The sequence below is a fragment of the Clavelina lepadiformis genome, chromosome 6, assembly GCF_947623445.1.
Source record: "Clavelina lepadiformis chromosome 6, kaClaLepa1.1, whole genome shotgun sequence".
NCBI classification, from domain to species: domain Eukaryota; kingdom Metazoa; phylum Chordata; class Ascidiacea; order Aplousobranchia; family Clavelinidae; genus Clavelina; species Clavelina lepadiformis.
Window position 1 is genome coordinate 17,648,108 of NC_135245.1, and position 20,673 is coordinate 17,668,780.

The 20,673-nt window shown below is 36.1% G+C and overlaps 2 protein-coding genes across 3 annotated transcripts in view; one reads left to right on the plus strand and one right to left on the minus strand.

Annotated features, from left to right (window-relative positions):
• Positions 1-1,775, plus strand: LOC143462077 (uncharacterized). Its single transcript, XM_076960110.1, has 4 exons — positions 1-159; positions 295-377; positions 861-1,001; positions 1,241-1,775. Exons 1-4 carry the CDS (start codon positions 108-110, stop codon positions 1,301-1,303), a joined length of 339 nt encoding a protein of 112 aa, XP_076816225.1. The 5' UTR covers positions 1-107; the 3' UTR covers positions 1,304-1,775.
• Positions 1,654-20,673, minus strand: part of LOC143462076 (uncharacterized) — a 27,657-nt gene continuing 8,637 nt past the window's right edge. Inside the window, exons 16-59 of one of the 2 annotated variants that reach the window (XM_076960107.1) lie at positions 20,409-20,545; positions 20,080-20,237; positions 19,686-19,848; positions 19,154-19,289; positions 18,830-19,012; positions 18,602-18,646; positions 18,128-18,330; positions 17,663-18,028; positions 16,868-17,379; positions 16,529-16,688; positions 16,198-16,353; positions 15,868-16,016; positions 15,573-15,720; positions 15,234-15,418; positions 14,833-14,985; positions 14,576-14,661; positions 13,945-14,194; positions 13,429-13,631; positions 13,098-13,316; positions 12,533-12,705; positions 11,894-12,192; positions 11,265-11,410; positions 10,767-11,003; positions 10,420-10,590; positions 10,135-10,301; positions 9,899-10,000; positions 9,606-9,788; positions 9,226-9,403; positions 8,988-9,100; positions 8,732-8,822; positions 8,411-8,561; positions 8,072-8,233; positions 7,723-7,823; positions 7,188-7,362; positions 6,725-6,958; positions 6,281-6,476; positions 5,895-6,042; positions 4,821-4,914; positions 4,451-4,608; positions 4,065-4,232; positions 3,574-3,740; positions 3,081-3,172; positions 2,829-2,959; positions 1,654-2,176 (exon numbers count right to left, since the gene is read on the minus strand). In XM_076960107.1, coding sequence (XP_076816222.1) covers positions 1,934-2,176; positions 2,829-2,959; positions 3,081-3,172; positions 3,574-3,740; positions 4,065-4,232; positions 4,451-4,608; positions 4,821-4,914; positions 5,895-6,042; positions 6,281-6,476; positions 6,725-6,958; positions 7,188-7,362; positions 7,723-7,823; positions 8,072-8,233; positions 8,411-8,561; positions 8,732-8,822; positions 8,988-9,100; positions 9,226-9,403; positions 9,606-9,788; positions 9,899-10,000; positions 10,135-10,301; positions 10,420-10,590; positions 10,767-11,003; positions 11,265-11,410; positions 11,894-12,192; positions 12,533-12,705; positions 13,098-13,316; positions 13,429-13,631; positions 13,945-14,194; positions 14,576-14,661; positions 14,833-14,985; positions 15,234-15,418; positions 15,573-15,720; positions 15,868-16,016; positions 16,198-16,353; positions 16,529-16,688; positions 16,868-17,379; positions 17,663-18,028; positions 18,128-18,330; positions 18,602-18,646; positions 18,830-19,012; positions 19,154-19,289; positions 19,686-19,848; positions 20,080-20,237; positions 20,409-20,545 — 7,692 coding nt within the window. In that variant the 3' untranslated portion in view covers positions 1,654-1,933. The remainder of the gene's footprint in view (positions 2,177-2,828; positions 2,960-3,080; positions 3,173-3,573; positions 3,741-4,064; positions 4,233-4,450; positions 4,609-4,820; positions 4,915-5,894; positions 6,043-6,280; positions 6,477-6,724; positions 6,959-7,187; positions 7,363-7,722; positions 7,824-8,071; positions 8,234-8,410; positions 8,562-8,731; positions 8,823-8,987; positions 9,101-9,225; positions 9,404-9,605; positions 9,789-9,898; positions 10,001-10,134; positions 10,302-10,419; positions 10,591-10,766; positions 11,004-11,264; positions 11,411-11,893; positions 12,193-12,532; positions 12,706-13,097; positions 13,317-13,428; positions 13,632-13,944; positions 14,195-14,575; positions 14,662-14,832; positions 14,986-15,233; positions 15,419-15,572; positions 15,721-15,867; positions 16,017-16,197; positions 16,354-16,528; positions 16,689-16,867; positions 17,380-17,662; positions 18,029-18,127; positions 18,331-18,601; positions 18,647-18,829; positions 19,013-19,153; positions 19,290-19,685; positions 19,849-20,079; positions 20,238-20,408; positions 20,546-20,673) is intronic. The other variant, XM_076960108.1, reaches the window with a different exon arrangement.

A 20,673-nucleotide genomic window follows, 5' to 3' on the forward strand; every position in this document is an offset into this window, starting at 1 on the left:
AATTGTGTTGAAGACTATACTGAAATCTTATTTTGTTAAAAGTAACAAGTGTCTGTTCGGAAGTTACTATAATTTAGGAAGCTTTTACAGCGTAAAACGCAAACAAAATGCAAATGTTGTTTGGAATGGTTTTGGCTGTGATTTTTACTTTTGTTAAAGGTAAGTTATGTGAACATATTAACAACGAATACGTATAATCTTTGCATTTTTCTAATCAATTGTAACTACATCTGTTCATCTCGAAATGTAAAACAGAAATAAAATACTGACGTTAATATTTCTACCTTGAACTAGGCCAAGATCAAACTTGTTTATTTGGTTCAAGCACTAACGGTGTCGGGAATTTTTCTGAGCAAGCCTGCGACTTGAGTTCAAAGGTAAGTATTTAATTGCAGTATATTTTATTTGATGCTCAATAAGGATGGTTTGAAAAATTTAAGACTACAGGCCTACTCCTAAATCCCCACCGATGGTCAGTGTAATTTAAGTCACGATAAAGCATCCTAACTAAAAACAATTGGGGTAATTTCTTGAACTTAGTTAGTAATAATCTTAAAAACTAAAAACTAACCCAAACCACCACAATTACCAAAAAATATTGGAACTATCGTTGTTTACAGTATTAAGTTTTACAATGACATAACTCGTGTACTGGAATACAGTAATATTATTGTCCTGTTGTAAGTGTATCCACGTGTTTCGCTCACAAAATCCAGCCGATATAGGAGTTATTAAATCATGTGTAAGCCTTCATAGATTGCACTGCAAAATTATTCTGTTTAAGTTTATGCTACAACGATATACTGTACACTTTAACCAGCACCTTCCCATTTAAGCACAAAGATGTGTTCTATTTATAGAGATACATGTGTGAAACTCGCCTCGCACAGAATGGGCTGAATATGTTTGCGGAAAGAAAATGCAAACAAGCCGAAGCCTGTAGAAATAACGAGAATTCCAATGCGGTTCAGTGTATCAGCGCTGACGCAATCGCCAAACAGGTTTGACGGAAATGCACTGTAATGTTTAGCTGTAATTTTCAAGCGTGCATGGAGTTGAATTAGTTGTGAATTGCTGTACGCCCTAAGGCGGAATTCTTTAAACTACTAACAACAAATATAACACGTTTTTAGATTTGTATGTTGTTACTGACGTCTTACTGTATTCACCGTTTAAGTTACATATATTTTGGTTGAAAAGTTCGCACTTAAATAACATTAATCTCTGTTGTTTTGTGCAGGTTCGTACTTGTTACTTTTGCTGCGACTCGACAAACTGCAATGACGTCGAAGAAATACCGTAAGATGTCTCTACCGACAAATACAATCCTATAATTGACTGTTTCAGTTTGCAACATTAATGTTATGGCTTCTTCCACATTCCTTTATAAAGTAAATTAAGCTGATCTTTGCAATTGCTTGTACGCATATGCAACGCTGAAATTGTATCTCTCGTGTTATACTACTGTCTACTGTAGTTGCCTTTTAACTGCGGTGAAAAAATTCTCAAAGTTGCATATTCCACGTTCGCTCTGCCCAGCGATTAAATTAGACTAAGTTTCATTAAAAGAATGCAGTATACTGTGTACGTATATCCTAATCAAACAGGTTTGCAAGTTTCTTTGCGCTTTGTTATAAATATTTACATCATTAATTCCTCTACATTTATACTAGTTTATAGCCTGTATACCGCAAAGACCGAACCCGAACAGTTCGGTAGAGTGGAAACGCATTCACAACCAACTGGCAATACAGACGAACAAGAATGTAGGGTGCTATCTAACGACTAAATCATTTGTAACGGAAAGTGATTACAAAAGAGTTTTGCATTTAAACGCACACGAAAACATTCTAAGTGCAGACGTTGCTCTTGACAACGGAAGTGCAGTTTTCAACTAAAGACTACATTCAAAAAACAATCGTTAATTTTGTAACTACAAGTGCATAAGGTCTTCCGGTAATCCACTAAATATGTCATCGACTTCGGCAACGATGTCTGATACGTCAGCTTTTAATGACGCAATCCCTTTTTTTCGATTTTTAATGACGTGACCGAAACCCTTTGGTCCTGACGTGACGTCAATAGAGTCGACGGCTTTTTCCAGGCGCTCCAATCGGTGTAATGCCATACGCTCTGCATCGTCCAGAACCTCAAGGCAAGCCGAGTTGTCGGGGTCCTACGGAATAAGGAATTGTGTGGTTTCCATAAATAGATAAGAGTAATATATAATATCCGTAATAAATAAAAAGTAATAAAAATAAGTAACAGTAATATACCTATGTTTATATATTATAATAAGTAATAGTAATAAATATACCATTTTGGTAACTATCTAAGAGTGCAAGTGCAACACTAAAATCATCGATTATCTTTACATAAGGTGTGTCATATGCAGGTATCTAGCCGTTAAAATTGTAACTTTAAACATGCGCAGTTTGCAGAAAAAAAAACATCTCAAAACTTTTAACATCAGTAAAGAAAGGAAGGAGAAATAATTCCGAGCACACAACTTTTTTTCCGATGAAATAACGACAACCTTCTAAAGACAATGTTATCATCACAGGCTGCTAACTACGTTCTCGTCTAAATATAATAAGACATGCGCCGTTTATGTACTCAGGAAGTACCATGCAGCCTGTTGGGTACACACTTTATACAGAAATATAAACTTTGCTTTAGCATTTCACGTGCACTTTAAAGGCGAGATAACTTATAACGAGATTTTGGGTAAAATGTTGTTATATTTATTTTGTTGCACTTCACAGAAAAACCCTCAAATTGTAATAAAATACTGTAAAAGAGGAGCAACGTTAACGAAATTCCCTCACAAAAAAATCTGGGCATTTCTGCTCTCTTCGTCTTTTGTTTCTTCGCCTTTTCCGCTTTTTTATTTTCTTCTTGAACAGATTTTGTTCCTCTTTTGACTGATTCGCATCCGATTCGTAATAATCTTCCGCTTCTGCAATAAGTTAAGCAATTAGTTATTGCGCCAAGCAACAGTAGTGTATTTCAAGATCCGAGCATTGTGTGACGAAGCACAAAATCTGGAATTTGGAGTTATTGGCAACAAGACTTAAAACCTGATTCATCAGATGATTCCGATCCCAATTTCGGATACGTCACTTCCTTTTCCTTCATGTGGAGCAAACGACGCAAGTAGTTGAGCAGGAGACTAAGAAAATAATCGGTAGAGCTCCAAGTTAAAACAATTTGTGTGATGGCGTAGATCACGTAGAAACAAGAAAAAAAATTACGAGTTCAAAAAATTTTTGTTATTGCAAAATCGCGATAGGAAGATTTTGAGAAGAAGGAAGTTTTAAACAAGGTTGTTTCAAAGCATCAATTATTAATTATTATCAGTAATTATTTATTATTATCATTAATTAATTATCAACAAAAGTATGCACAACTAAGGTATAAATCATAAAACTATAAAAGCAAGATTTAAGCCACAATTGCCATCGGTGATAGATTATTTTAATGCGTACACGGAAGAGGAACACAGTCAGCGTGTATTCTACGACTCTATTTAAAACAAAGGCGAAGTTATCATGAAAATGTCGCTTGACATACGCGATGCCGACGCGGAAGTAAGCGTCCTTTCCGTCCTTCTTTCGGCTGGTTTCGACTCCGGATTCGTGGAAGAGGACGTCTATGATCCCGACGAAGAGGTTGACGAGAATGTAGGTCATGTGGAGGTTGAAGAAGAAAAAGACGATCTTTCCGAGGACCCGGGAGGTCTAGAGAAAAATTTATCTTGGATATGAAGTCAATAACTCTTGCGGGAGCTTATACACGAGAGCAACTCATTTATAATGACGTCAATATGAACAATCAAATCACTGGTAACAATGACTGATGAAAAAATAATAAAACAAACGTTTTAACGCAGGTTACGTTTGACATCTCATATATTGAAATTGTTCAAAAAACATTAACATGTTTCAACACGGTCATAACTGCGGCATAATGCAATTAAACGCACCGTGTACAAGCGTGAAATCACTTTTAAGCGCAATTTAAACCGGAAACTGGAAACTTTAAACTGACAAACATCACTTTACCTCGCTCATTTCGTGATAGCTTGGTCGACCGAGCAAAATTCCGGCGCTTGTCTGTAATGTGCTGGTCAGGGATTTGTAATCTCGCAGCACGGATGAAAATAGACAAGTGGCCACTATGGCATAAGCACTGAGGGTCACGCCAAAATATACCGCATATTCCAATAACAACTGAAAGCAAATAAAACGTTGTTAATATGACAGTTAAAACACAAGAAATTTATCAGCATTTTACTGTGGAAATTATGCGCCCGTAATCTGTTATTTTTATTTGACATAGTTTGGCTGTGTTGGGATAAAACACTATATATTTAGTTATCGATGTAAGCTATAGTTTTAAAGGTATTCGGTGTTTAGTGACTTTATTCACAACAAGAATATGTTAAAACCTTTTGTCCACATTTGAATACAATCGTGAATTTGCGCATGTATTTTAGATATTTGAAAAATTCCAAAATTTTCAAGGTTTCCACAAATAAAATTATTCCAATTGTTTGACGTAAGACCACCGAGAAATCAGCCAAAGTTTGGAAATTGGTAAACTGGTCTGAAAAAATATCCGTAAAAGTGTAAAATCAAGGTAAACATGAGAGCAACAAAAAGAGGCAAAAAAGTAGCACAGTATTCTGTTTGAAACAATCAACACCGGCTACAAGAAGTTATTGCAATACATATTGCATACGAGCATAACATGAAAAAGTATCATACCAATTTTCGATTGATTTCATTTTCATGAAGCTCATGCAGAATTTCACTTACAGGTATTTTCCTGAAATTTTTCAAGTGTTGTTTCTTGTAAATCACCAGAGAGAATATACAATCCGATGAACGACATGACAAGAAGGACTCGCACCTGAGGCGTCAAATATAAGTTCACACCCGAACAATCAAACTAAAAATACTAAAGTAATTATAAAAGTCGAAAATCGACTGCATACAACTTTAAGAAAGTAAGTATTCGAAAGTACATTAAGACCGTTTTTGATGTCTTTAAAACAGAGGACGACGTCATAAATTTGTAACGATTTATACGCCTCAATGGCGGCTTCCATCTGAGTAATTTAACACCTGTCAATCACCATGGGTCATTCGCTGTGGCATTAAATCGGCGATACATGTTTTTGTCTAATTTGTTTACATTTCCGCCATATTTTAGTGACGTAATCCGACTGGTGAGTTGTAAATTGTATGCTAGCTTTGTGTCACATGACGTTATATTACTTGTAAACGTAGAAGGATACTTTGCTATATATGACGTTTTTGCTTTCGTAATTAAACTTTGATACTTTGCTTACAGGTTTGTCCTACTCGTTCTTCTTTCATCAAAGACCAAGTGGAATATGTTACAACAGCGTGACGTCAGTGTACACTGTACAGGGCCCACTCGTCAAAAAGCATAATCCAAAAAAGTATTATTAAACCCTACAGAGGTCCTTCAAATTTCTTGAAACTTAAATTGCAATCGGTGTGCGCCCAATTCAAGCTTGTTACACATGCAATACAGTATGTGGACTGTGACAGCTTCTCTTCTACGTCCTGAAGGCAGCAATCACAGCAAAAATCAGGGAAATCCCCTAAGAGGAACGTGTTTAAGCAATTAACAATCTCGTGACGTACGCAAGTGCGCTTCCAACAACGCGAAAGTCTTTTAGAATTCAGAGCATATTCTGCAACGGACATGATTTTTACACAAGGTGTCCATGGTCGCTGAAACTCGAGGCAATGATCGTACGTACGCACGTAAAAGATAAATGAATACATATTATAGATTATACTGTACAGGAATGTATATTGAGGCTTAACACTTAACAGATGATAAAAAGTATATTTTACTATTGCTACGTAGTTCCAGGGCTTCTTAAAGAAATCTCTTCGCTTTTTGAAAATTTTCTTTATGGTGCCATAAGAATAATATAGCGCCAATACTGTCACAAATGCTGATGCGACGAAAAGATTCGAAGAACTTTCCATCGAATACAACCTGTAACGACAGCAAAAGTCATACATATAGTTTGCATAACAAAAGACTGCCACTTATAAATGTTTCAAACCGACAAACAAACAAATTACATTGTCATCCACATCATTTTGTTATTAGCGTATGATAAAAAAAACTACTAAAACACTCTTAAATGGTTTAAATACAAAAGCAGTTGTAGTAAAATCAGTCACTGCTCACTCTAGCAGCACATAATAGACGATTCTAAACAGATACCAACCTAAACGGTTTTATGTATGGAGTTGCGACAATGCCACCTGACGGTAAGAATTCTGCCACTAAAGCGACAGTAGAAAAGAGGTCGGAGTTCACGTTGTACAAAGCGAATTCTACGATGAGTGCCCTGGTCGATCTATCCAGCCATAAATGCTGCTTCAGATACTCGACCGTGTTTTTTGCCGTCACCACATTAACCCCTGCATGTAAATGCTAGATTGTCTTTGTTTGTTACATTACTGAAAACACCAGGACTAAAAAATTTATATTTTATCTTAAAATGAAAATTTTGAAGACAATATACCAAATATAATTAATATTTAGTCCTTTAGTATTAAAAAACAAAATTCTAACACACAAAATTACACTAAGTTGATAGTTTTAAGTAATAGCGGAAACAAGGCTGGTTTCTTGTAAAAACTGGCATCTAAAAAAACAAATAACAAACCAAGGTCTGCTAGGTACCCTCCGCCACCATAGGTGTTCACAGCTGCTAAGATAGGGATAGCTTGCGAGGCGCCGGCATCCTGGTATTTCCAGTAATCAGCTTCCAATGATGATGTTCTATTCAGTTCGATCCACATGGGCCCATAACTAGTTGTGTCATCATCAAAGATCGAATAATGGTCAACGCAAGGTCGCATTTTGTAATGTGCCAACACCTGGTCGGTCAAGCAAGCACCTAAAGAGCCAAAATAAACGTTGTGTGAAGATTTCCAAGCTACTCGTTTATTTGCAAAACCATTCAGAGGTTAGCTTATACCCAACAGACTAGCAAGTTCCATCATAGCTCTACATTGTGGTTAGCTACAAAGAGAGGGGCAGAGAGACAATTACGTCGATGACGTGTTGTTGCAAACGTCACTTCTACCAAAAGCACCTTTGCAATAAAAACGGAACAAGTAACTCACTGGGTTTCATGCGCAGCTGACGTAATCTCGAAGGTCCCACGCGATAGTTGACGTCATCGCTTACGAAGATACGGTCCCGCCAAAGTTTGACGTCACCATTGTACTTATGGGTCGGATAGAGGGCAGGCAAAAGTGAATTTTCGATGTAATCGAATAAATCATTTGCACTTTGCAGCTGAGAATTTTAAACGCAAAATGTTAGTCAGGATTAGTGCAGTTTCGTTTCTACACAACCCAGCTTTTGAGACAACACGGATTGTAACGGTGGGTTAACTGGGGACATAAAAACTGGAAGTGTCTGTAACATATGATTAAAATTCCGAACACTTTGCGTTAAAGAAATGTAACAACGTCTGGATTAGTTACTACATAATGCACGCTGTCTAGAGAAACCTGGTACATATTATAAAATAGGATGCCCAAGAACAGGCTAAGTAACAAATCCAGAGCTTAGTCTCTGGTAAAGTATGATTAGAATAAGATAGAAGATGAAAACATAGCAACTGTTGAATATTTGTTTCCAGGGATTTCTCACCGCTTCAAAATCTTCCAAGTCAAATGCATTACGAACATGGGAAGTTGTTCTGTAAAAATTGTGGTCCTGGTGGCCAACATATGCGATGTAGAACAAAATCACTAAACAGAGGATTTCAAAAATAACAGGTACAGTACGTTTATATGTTTTATATGGTTAGTTCATCGTGTAAAAGACTCAATATCTATATGTTCTTGCTATAAATACATATAAATGTTAAGTACAATGTAAAATCTATTATGAAAATTATTGCAATGTGATACAGTAATACCGTTCATGCCAAAACACTTTGACTTTCAAACTAACATCGCTCATGGTGTTGAGTTATTCGCGTCCGTTCTATACCTACCCACGTAACAAAGATGGACGATGAAACTTGTGAAAAAAATGATGGATTTTTTCTCAAGTTTCCTTCGTTCTCGGATCAACCTCAGACTTGATCTTTCCGGAGGAGCTTTTGGATGTTGGATAGTTTTTTGAGATTCATTTTCCTCATAGGACAAACAGTGATCTGTAAATAGTTTATACATCAGAAGCTTTGTCTCATGACATAAAACAAAATGCTAAAAGATGGAAAAACTTCTATGAAATCATAAAACTACGATCGATATTCAACAAGTAATTACAGCAATGTCAGCTGAAAGTCTTGCTGCTGAAAGCAACAACAATTGCAAAACTCGTAAAATACCAAAATCATTGAGTCCGGGTAAACTTAAATTTCCATCCATGGCGCTCTGTGGTGACGTCACAATGACGTCATCATCCTGATCATTCCATGCTTCTTTCACGTTGCTGCGTTTCCTGCAGATGAAAGCAAACAGGGCGGCAATCAAAAGCACCTGGAAGAAAAATTTTGAGGCATGCAAATTCCAATGTTGAGGTTTAATGTTTATGCTGTTTTGAAAAAGTTTGTTTTCAAAAAAATAGAACAGAAAAGGAAAAATAATCAAGTATTCCGGTCAGATTAAGAGAAAAACTTTTGCGCTTATCTGCAAAGATGAACCTCTACCTTTAAGGGTTGCATGACAATAGTATCTTGAAAAACAGATAACATCATTGATGACAACCAACGCTCCGATTTTTCTTTTCCCCATTGGAAGCTATGATACAGCAGTAAAAGTACATAAAAACTTATCACAGCTATATAGGTTTGCATTGAATACAATTACTGGTAGTTAAGCAAAGCTCATAGAAGCTTACAATGGCTACCACTAATAAAGCGTTCCAGCTTAAATGGCCAACTGAAGACAAAATTATAATTGCACCTGTAGAGAATTGTGAAAAACCCTGATGAAACCACGCCTACTAGAAAAAGAGCCCAGCCCACGTAAATGAACCAATGGGGAAGCATTCCAGGACTTCTAGCTGGCTTCGTTACCTATAAAAAGATAAATGGTGCAATGAAAAAAACGACAACAAGTTTATAAATCATAAACGAAAATCGCACAAGCAAAGGCGATAAAGTTTATTAATCTTGTTACGATCATCGTTTTGAAGTCTGACCTCTGCATTGGGAAAGAGCGAGAGATCGTTAATCTTCTGCGCTTTCCTATTGTCTGTTCTTCTAAAGATTTGAACTAAAGCAATCGATGCGGGTAACACGACCAGCGCCGAGATCGTACTTATCCAAATCGTTTGTGGGTCTATAACTATTGGACCCACTTTGATAACGTTCTTGTTTCTAAATGCATAAAAAGAGATAGATAATTATACTTTTCCTTTGTGCTAATTGAAACAATACGTTCGTGTGTTCGTTATGTTAGGTTTATACAAATTCATTGAAGACCATAGAATAGGTCGATTAGTTCTCAGAAGTTTATCAACAAAAGTTTGCAAAACGTTTAAGAGTTACTTGCAACTCTTCGAATAAATTTCTAACTTACTCGTCGGTTTCGGACGGTTCTTCATAGAACATGGCATTTGCGATCATCGCCAGGAAAAGCGCCACCAACGCACAAGCTAGTCTCTGGCATCGAGTAAAATTGCTTCTCGATCTGGTGACAAATATGGAATACCAGATGTGCTCATCGGTAATTTTCTGTCTTGCGGTGGAGTTGAATACACGCCTGGAATTACAAGATCCAAAATACTCAAAATGGTTGTGATACTATTGAAGCAATCTTTTCCGCAACCAAGCTTATAAGCAAGGTAAGTGTCAATGAACACACAAACCTACTTGAACGACGTCAAATTGTCGTCTCCAGCAACAGGAAGTAACCGGTCTATTTTCCCATCACCAATTTCAACAGCAAACCATTGGTTACATGGAAATATGTACCTGTGACGAAAGATCCGCATTAAAATTGCACTTATATGCGGCAAATTACATTAATTACGGTCAATTACATTACATGATAAGCCAGATAAACAGCAAATTTGACAGTAAGCAAACTATACCCTACAGCAACTTACGTGTCTTTGTTGTGCATGTCTTGAACTATAACGTCGTTTAAGAACCAGTTTGCACCGGTTCTACCCGGTCCACTGTTGTCATGCCAAATATGGATGTAGTCAAGACTACCAAGGCAATCCTGACAACTCATCAAGAAAGTGACGACAGACCCACTTTGTAGCCAATGCTTGTAAATGACTTAATTATTAAAATCATGTTTCATAGCCCAAGAAAACGAAATGTCAATTGCAAGTACAGCAATTGTTTGAGGCATTGCAAAATAACATTAACTGTTAGTGTGTTACCGTATCAGTGTGGTCTTTTAGCTCTCTAGCTTCAGCCTGCGCATCTTCGCCGACCAAAATAAAGTTTACATTTGATAGTGTCCCGCCGTCATTATTCATACCCGTGACGACAGTGACTTTGTAGAAATAAGAGTCGGCAGGATCGTTGTCTGCCATGACCTTAGTGGACCACTAGTGAAATGAAGGTTGTTAATGACGAGACAATGTAAGTAAATGTTACCTCACATATTACAGAAAGATTTCTAAGGTTAAGGGATATTCGGTCACCAGAAAATTATATGCTTTTGAAATCAAAACAGCATTTCCACGTAACACGCATCACACGACATTCCTACAAACAGTTTTACCTTTATTAGATCTCTGTTATCTTCTCGCCTTGCCCAAATAACAATGAGAGTGTATAAGACTAGGAAAGCCGTAACTGTAAAGAAGACAGCTCCGTTGCTTATCAAGTCAATTTTGCTGAATACGGTTGAAAAGTCGATAAAATTGGGGGCCACAAAAAATTCTGACCCTATCACAGCAGTTGAGGGCAAAGTTGGACAAACGCAGGAAGTTTCTTCCGCAGTGGAGTCGGGGGTTGCCTGGTCGGTGAAAAATAAATAGATTAGTTGATTTGTATTCCAAGCACGTAGTTAAGGTATATAACTTTGAAGGCACTCCCAGGGATAATGAAAAAAATGTGTTATAATGAATAAATAAATCGCTAAAAATACTTTTAAAACAAAACAAAAACGAAAAACAACTGAAATGTCAATTTTTTTTCGGTAAAGAAACACGATCATGCCAAACCACAAAAAGTAACTTCGTTAACCGATGAAAGGCAAAACTAAATAAAAACTTACAAAACACAAAGTACCGCCCCAAATACCAGATGTCTCATCATAGACTTTGCAGGATGGCGTGAATATGGAAACACTGAGACCAACAACGGTTGTGTTGTTGGTCAAGTCAGTTGAGTTATTTGGAAGGGAACGCTTTCCACGATGTTCTGCGAAGAAATGATCTTAAGCTACGTCAACATCAATTAATCTTTCCATTGGGATATCTGGTTACTTCTTGCGTTAGGTTTTGAGGTATGACCACTTGGATACAACAAAATATATTTTCATACTATGCGTTTCCTGTTTTGCTTACAGAATGTTTTAACTTTGGTCTACTGTGAGTTGCGCTCCAGAAATTGGAATTTTGGTTGCCAGTAGTCGGTCTGAGGGAAACTTCAAGGTTAAATTAATTATAACTAGTAAAACTTTGGTTCAAATTTTTTTAATTTATTGGTTCAAAGGTCACCGTATTTTTTTTATTTTGCCTGAATGAATGACAGTAGCTTACATTTCTTGAATCTTGAAAAAATCTGTACATATAGCAAGCATAGCATAAGCACAATTTATGTCAATATTGCTACTTGGAGAACGTCGTACCTCAGATAACCTATTAGCGTAACGTAAACAATGATAGCTTGAAAGCTTATTACCATTTTCACCGACGGTCTTCATTTCAACAGCCATAAAATAAATCCCAACTCCCTTCAATTTTTTTGAAGGAAGAAAAATTTTGTACTGATCGTTTTGACCTTCTTGCGGCAAGTTAAACTTGAAATCGGTGATGTCGACTTTAACGTCGGGGTCGTCGGAAAAGTCAACCAAGACCGGTTCAACTGACTTTCGTATCCACACCGTCATGTTTACGTTGTTGAAATCTGGTTCTAAAATAACTAGGCAAGCACTGTCCATGGACAATATTTCAAAACGACTCTTTGAAACCACTTTGAGCCTGAAAAATGGACGAAACATTTTAATGTGCTAAGAGTGAAGTAAGATGTCTTGCTAAATAGATGATTGTTTCTTGAAACATATTCAAGTACATTTGATTATCTTAAAGATAAAAGTTTTTGTTCTTGATGCAGGTTTTGTTTCGTACCTTCAGGTAAACATAATTTTTCGAAAAACTTTGCAAAAGTTTTTCAATTAAAACACCTACGTACTGCCCGCAAAAGCAAGCATGCATTGTGTAAGCACAAGTATTTACAGTTTCCTACATTGTAAGCAGTAAAACACCACGTGATAATATAAATGAATGCCTTCCACTTTAACAACAACCAGCAAACACATACTTCATTTCGATTTTTTCGTTAACAGCTCCAGCAAGATTTTGATTGGCCAACTTAATCGTGGGGTTATTATCGCTGCTGTTGTTAGCCAAGTTCAGGGTCACACGGGTTACTGCCGAATTGATGAGCAACGATGACTCATCAAAATTAAATGGGTTTTGCTTGAATGATGTAACCTGAAGTCGAACAATTAAAGGAAAACAGTGACCAACGATGTAAAAGTAAACTATTGCAGCAATGTATCATAATGCATCAACCATACTACTCCTTTTCAAAACGGTTTACAATTCAACCTCGAATGAGTTACAACCGTTTAGAAGTCGACATAAAATGAATGAATTAAAAATATTCAGCTTGGTTTTGCCAATAAACAATAGCGAAGTTATGTCTTAAGAAAAAGTTCATTACTTCGGTCATAGAGCAGTTTGCCACCAACGCAATAATAACGTTGATGAATGATCGAAACTTAACATGCAATGCAGCAAGAAACAAAACAAAAAGGAGTCGGGAAAATCATGGAAGAGTGTCAAGAAAAACAACGTTTTATGGAATTGATAAACATTCTTACCTCCACCTGGCGTTCCTCTCCTGAATCTGAAAAAGAAACTTTGCTTCCGCGTCCGGACGTGTCCACCCCACCGGATTCTGGAGGAATTGTTACCACAGAGATGTCCATGTTGTCATTGCCAACCGAAGCAACTTCATTGGCAACTGAGAGTTTAAGATGCGTCATCGCGAATTTTATGTCATCGGAACCGGAAAGTACGCTCTTAACAGCATCTAAGCGCTAAAAAATATGCATTATTAGTTGAATAGGGTAATCGCTTTAGAATAAATAGCAAAACGTTCGTGGAGAGAAAACTAAAAAAACAAATAAAAGCCATAAAAATAAAACTAACATTAACTTCCTTCTCCGCATTTAAAAGCGTTTGTATTTTCGCTTCCTGTTCTTTCTGATACAAGATTTCTCTGGGAGATAAATCTTTCACGTCATCACCCTGTGGCTTATATTGTTCAAATTGAGGTTGAAGAGCGAGCTCGATGTTGGCCGAGGTATTTACGTCAGAGCCGTTTAATATGCTCGACATACTTTTAACAAGTGCTGCAAGAAAATTTTAGAAAATAAGTGCACTGGGTTAATGGTATTTGGTGATAAAAAGAAATTGCTTAGAAGAAAATCAGTGTTTAAGTGAAGTAATTAATTAGTGAAAGCATGTTTGGTTTAAAACAAGACTACGAACATACAGTATTCCCTGAATACAATGAAAAACTCATACACACAAAATACGAAAATATAATAAAACATAAATACAAAAAATTTAAGACAAACGACATTTCTGAAATCAGTCTATATGCAGATCTAGTTTTTAATACATATCCTTTTACCAAGCGTAACTACCAACCGCCATACGTACAAGTTGCAAGTGTCACAGTATTCTCAGAATTCAGTGTTTTGTCCTTTTGATTGAGAAGTTGCTTCAGAGACGATCCGATCTTTCGCACAATTCGACTTCCAGAATGTAACGATTTATCAGAGAGTTCAGGTGCAGACGAAATTGATTGGTGCAAAACATTCGTGAGTACTGTGATATCATAAACGGTCTGAATAGTGTTGTTTGAAGAGTCGATAATAAATTCAGCAAGTTCTAGAATCTGTTCTGAAACCTACAATGACAAATGAAAAATCTCAATATCAACGGCAAGTTGACTAATGTTGTTGAGGGAAGGGTACGACAGAAAAAGCAAATTATAAAGCATTTAAACAATGATAATTAATTTACATATTGTAGTGATTGGGCGTCTAAAACATAAAGGAATCAATACCGCCACCATTGCAACACCAATGCTACTGCAGAGTAGAACATTACAGAAACAGCAATGCAAATATTATAAAAATCTTGCCATACCTTACGAGGTATTTTGATGGAATAAGTAGGCTATATTTTATCAAAACAGCTTATGGTAATAACGAAAACAAAATTTTTACATTAAACAAGCACAACACCAACAATTATTTTCCTTTCATTTACTGTAAATGTAACTTACATCTGATTGCACATCACTTTCAGCAGCTGTTTCTGATAAAAAAACTTGCGAAATTTGACCGAGATAGCTAAGATCCAGTACATTCGCTTTAGAAAAAACAAAAATCTTAGTTTGAAAAAAATCATTCACTCGTTCAAGGATTCCTTTATAAACAGAATATTGCATAAGACAGCGGCAAAACTGGAAACACGTCCAAAGTGAAACCGACTCTCCGAGAAAACCACACTTTAGCCAAAACCATCAGGCTCAGACTTTACCTGCAATTCTCGCCACTTGTAAACTTGCTGTTCTTCCTTCTTCTAGATATGGCTCAACAGTTAAGCTCATCCAGTAATAAGAGCAGAAGCGTTGGCCTCTACAGATTGATGCCTTAATTTCTACCAGAAAATCGTCCGACTTTTTGCCGTTAGCTGGAACAAAACAACAACGTAACTGAAAAAGTTATTAATGGTCCTATAGTAGAATTTCAAAACAAACCTATTCTAACACATGTTTTTAGTGGATAATAATCGGAGTTGAATGAATCACGGCAACTGACATAAAACCGTACATGTTACAAGTCATTGTTTAAATGGCACGTTTGAACATTTCCTCAAACTTGCTGAACAACAAAAATAAAATATATATTTCCATTCAAGCTAAATTAATATGAACTTACAAAGAAAAATAGGCGTAGATTCCGTGAACGAGCTTTCTGTAACAAGTGTTTCTTGTCCCGCTGAGATGGAATAAAACCTGTAACTCAGTTCGTCATACGTGGTCGAATCACGAACTGACCATTTCACACAGTAGAATGTAAATTTAGTCACCAAAGCACGACCACTGGTTGGATAGACGTAACACCTTACACAACAAAATGAAAAAAATAAGTACATGCATTTATAGCTATCATCACTACTAATGAAATATGTACAGTTATACGCTCCTCGTAATGTAATTGTAATTCATCTGGAAAACTACCAAGCATTTATCGTATTGCAAAAGAACAAAACATCACCTTCCTCCTGATGGCAAACTTGCCGACTGAACAATGACTGAAACTTCTGCTACACCGGTCGTGTAAGTGTCTGTTACCTTACATGTTACAGTATGTTTTCTTTCGTTTATAACGTGAGCAGGAACCTCCAAGAACCTTGTAGCAGTATCTGGAATGAACGATACAGGCCTTAAAAAAATGACTACACAAAATTTATGTACATGTTTGGACAATTTTGAAATACAAAAACTTTAAATATGGTATAAATAACTTTACAGAAACAACTTACAAAATGTTCGTAGCAAACTCAACTTACCAATAGCAGATAAGTCAATAAATTCGTCTGAGGAAGTTTCAATCTTCCAGTCATAATTAATTTTGTCACTTGTTCTTTTCAAGAAGACCAGTTCAAAAACAGACGGCATTACAGGATCAACCTTTTCATCCAAACAGTTTCTCACACACCTAGTTAGTATCATGATCAGGAAATACTTTGGTTAACAAGTGTTCATTTAGCAAACAAGAACTGCTAAAAATAGGCTAAACAAACAGTCTGTGGCCAGATCAAAAACATTGTTAGACCGTCGTACAGTTCCATATGTTCAAGGAAACATATTAAGTCGCTGGTAAAATTTTAGTTTCTCACCCAATAGTGACATCTGGTGGTAGTATGTCAACAAGAGTGATGTGTTGTGTGAACTGCGCTGAGCGTTCGTGAGAACCTTTTGCTACAACTGTTACCAGGATTTCATCAACCACTTGGCTTGAGAGTAAATCAAACTCCAAAATGCCATTTTGAGACCTAGGTTTGTTTCAAACAATAAATACCTTTAAATGTATTGTCAGTGGACGATCTAATAAAAACAGGAAACGAACAAATAGGAGAGCAGATAACTAGTGTGTGCTAAAGCATTGTAGCAGGTAACTACAAGGCATTCTATGTAGCACAATATCATTTGTAACAAGCATATAATTACCCGGTTAAGCTGACTGAAGGTGTGCCAATAGTGGATTTATTGCCAATAGTATAAACTAGTCCTCCCTGTGAAAACTTGAAGAGAAATGTGTAAGAAAGTGGAGACGATTTATCTGGATCATCAGGATCATACGAAACATCTTCAGCATTGGCCTGATAAACTAAAACGATAATGGAAATATGGAGACACAAAAACAGAGATAAAGATAACATTATTTAAATTAACTATAACGCTGTTCACTGAATGACATATTGTTATCAACACAAAAAATATTTACGAAGTTCAAAATACTAAGAAAACAAATTAAGTTGAACTGTATATGTTTGTGCATAGTAATACCTTGATTTCGATAAGCAGTTTTACTAATGCCTCCTTTTATCTCTACAAAAAGCGGCGAGGGATTTACATTAACGTTCTTCTCCACATAAAGTTCAGTAGTGTGAGTGCCATTGAACATGGACAACGTGGTCCTTACCAGGTTGCAACCATAACCTAAAGAGTTTTGTGGAAATGTTGCTGAAATCCCGACCAGATCGTCAAAACTTTCGACCAAATTCCTCGATATGCAATCACGCACGCTCCAACTAAAACTAATCTGGACATTCTCCGTCCTCAACGTAGCATTGTCACAGTTAATGGAGAAATAAGTCGACAGAGTGATTACGCTTGATCTCAGTATTGTTAGATTGCCACGACCTGTTGACTTGAACACAACTTCACAAAATGGGATAAAGCTTGAGCTTTCTTCCTCATCATCTGAAGGAGGATTGAGCTGGAAAGTTAAACTTAGTGGAGATGTTGAGTTTTTTCCGTTGCAATAATCCAACCTAATTGTGTACACGCCTGGCCTCCTAGATAGGTTTCAGATAAAAATTAAATAAATAAATTTCAAAACATTATTTTGATCACAAGATCTTCTCAAATTTCATTTCAAGTTAAAAACAAAATCTGAAAAACTTAAAATAAACTACCTAACAATAAAAACAACTGCATAAATTTATTTTGTCTCACAGTTACAGTTTATGTAGCAAGTTCAAGCTTGCGAAGGTTTGTATGAATTTATTCAAGTTAACCTTTGAGATTGACACAGTTCTGCCATCATCAGAAATACAACGACAAACATACAATACTCACGGATAAGTACGCAGCACATTGATTTTCTCTGTATCTCCTGGAATTATGTCCAAATCACCACTGTACGATGAGATGGATAATTTACTGAGGCATGATGACTCAGATATATTTCGAAGGAGGAGTAACTTATTTTCTGAATTTCCAAAATCAACAATCGAACAAACCAAAAAATTTGGGTCATGAAATAGGAAATAAATACGAAGTGTATTCTCTGTGTCAGTCGAAGAGGAGTAGAACACATTTATTTTTGTGACATTTGAGTACTGGTCAGGAATTGTTACGGTTTTTTGTGGATCAAAAGCAACAATGGATGAACCGTTGTAATACTGGATTTCAATTAAATATGAGGCTCCAATAATTGAGTACCTAAAAATACATAAAGAGCAAAATTATTTTGTTATACTTGCCTGCAATTGTGCCGTTATATAAGTCAACAGTTGCACTGTGTTGGCAAATCATACTTACTCATGGTTGATGTAAGTATTTGTTTCAAAATTTATCTTTGTGGAGTCAATTCTTTGTAAAGGCAATAAAAAATGATTCTGACAATCAGTTTCAGAAATTTCTCCTCTGAAGAAAATGCGATAGGTCCCATCACCAAAGGACACAGCTAAGCAAACATGATCAATTGGGCTTGAATACACCAATGTTATTGTGTAAACAGGCCTCTAGAAAAGTTAAGCAAAAGTTCATTTGTAAAGCTTTTAAAAAAACAAAGTGTTGGATATCTAATAAAAACAGAACTAAAATCAAAGCAGTTTGTCATGAAATAAAAAAGATCCAAGAAATACCTAAATTTTATTTGAACCTTTCAATATGTACAACTTCATTTCTTTTCTTTCAACTCTCACAAAATGTTTTTTTTTTAACACACAGAAGCATTTTTCTTATACTGCTAAGTGACAGCTAATTGGCTGGTAACACCATAAGTAAACTTACCTCATCATCATCAGTCAGATGTAACTGGGTGACACTGGCATAACTCTGCAAATAAACACCCAATTCACTGGAAATAAATCTCAAAACACTGCTGCAGACATAATGAAGTGCTGGGTGATAATCAAAGTGACATAGGCTCTTAAATTATGAGAATGGTGGCTTACCATTCAACATTTTTTAAAGATTATCTGAAAGAGTACAACATTTTCGCAAAGAAGGCAAACTTACAGTTACTGTTGGGGCAGAATGGCCAAATAATTCCAGTTTCACACAGGGCTCAACCCCACTGGTATCTGAGTAAAATGACATTAAATCAGGAACAAATTTTAAATAACGAGCAGGAACCGATTTTTCAAAGACATGAAGTACAGCTTGGGAGGTCTCCAATTTGGAAGTGTTTGTGCTAAACAGCTGTCAACAAAATCTTCATCAGATACAACAAACCAACATCTCAATGCATGAATAATAATATAGCATATGCATTGCAAATTCAAAAGCATTTTCGAGAAGTTGCAATTAGACAGGTGTTATTTAATACAACATTTAGCTTACAATTTTCGAATCCATAGTTTTGACATGTTGCCATTGTGAGGGTTGGTTAAAATAAGCGTAATGTAAAGTAAAGTTTCCGATATAATTACTTTCATTACATATAGTAACTTCAATCCCACTTAGCCGTTTAGTTGTCCTAAAGTTCAAACAAAATAAATGTCATAAAGAAGAAATAAGAAAGTTCGATGGAAGAAATTTTAAACAATTTAAATCAGAACTCAGTATTAGTACGAAAGACAAAAATCGATAGAACATTAACAACTTGAAGAAAAGTTTTTAAAGTCGGTCGATCAGTATAACCCAGGTAAAGTTAAACCCAGGATATTTCGATCCACAGACTACTCAACCCATAAACAATGACTGGGTAGTCTTGGGTTTAATCGTTCTTGGGTTTAATCGTCCCTAGGTGAAACCCAATTACAATCATGAAAAGGCAACAAAAATCGAGTAATAGTAAACTTGTCAACCGAAATTTTCAGATTAACAAAATTTTCTCAAGTTTCTCAAAAAATCCCAACAAAAGTCTTCCTACCCAATATCAATATGAAGGTAAGCATCACCATCGTTAGGATCGGGTTTCCAGCCTCTCCATAAATCTCCTCGCCTGGCATGATTTGCACTGTGGCCAAGTTGACTGCTTGAAGCATTAAAAGTGTAATGACCCTCGGAGACAAGCAAAGATGAAAAGTCGTCATCTAAATTTGAAATGAAGCAAAACTATTACTTTAAAAAAATTTGTGTTGATGAAGTTTCAAAAATAACTCCAATAGCAGACCTTGTTTGTCAACTTGCCAGCAGTTGTGTTTAACTACATTGAATTACTTACTATTTAATGCTATGTAATAAATTATCCACAACAAAACAATTTTCAGTATAATGTTAAATGAGGCTTTCATAAAAGAAACAGTAGTTTTGCAAGCGCTCACCAATAGGTTGAAATTTATCAACAAAAAACATAAATTTTGGCTCCCGGGAAGATGATTGGAGCTCTTTAACCGTTATCTTGCCATCATACGGAGCAGTGGTCCTCTCAGAATAATACAGATTCATGAGACCCGTACCAGATGAATTGCTTACAAAGAATCTGCAAAAATTAGTGCAAATCAGTTTCTGTATCGCTGAGGTTGAGAAAGTTGGTATAATATTGCTATGGCTGTTCAAAATGATTCGTTCATGACTGCCAAAATGTTAAAACAAATATACACAGTTACTAAGAGTTGAACAGATAATTCCCTAAAATATAACGCAAACACACTTTGTTAAGGTTTTAAATCCGATAACCGAGCAGTCAGATTGAGTAAGTCGCTGAAATTCCTGAGGAAATGAAACCTCTCCTGAAGAGTTGATGCAAGCTTGAAGTTCAATAAAATCAACCATGTTGGAGTTGGGAACCTAAAACATAAATTGGGAGAGAATGACAAAAATTACTAAACCACAAAATTGCTTAGGTATTCTGAGCATAAAAATGTGCATTTCCTGTAAGTCAAGCACAGTGGAACCTTGGTAACACAGCCACCTTC

Bases quoted from the DNA above. Each gene is read 5' to 3' on its own strand.
- LOC143462077 (XM_076960110.1), top strand. From the start codon at position 108: ATGCAAATGTTGTTTGGAATGGTTTTGGCTGTGATTTTTACTTTTGTT. The intron at 378-860 runs GTAAGTATTTAA...TTCTATTTATAG, and splicing joins CCTGCGACTTGAGTTCAAAG to AGATACATGTGTGAAACTCG. The intron at 1,002-1,240 runs GTTTGACGGAAA...TGTTTTGTGCAG, and splicing joins CTGACGCAATCGCCAAACAG to GTTCGTACTTGTTACTTTTG.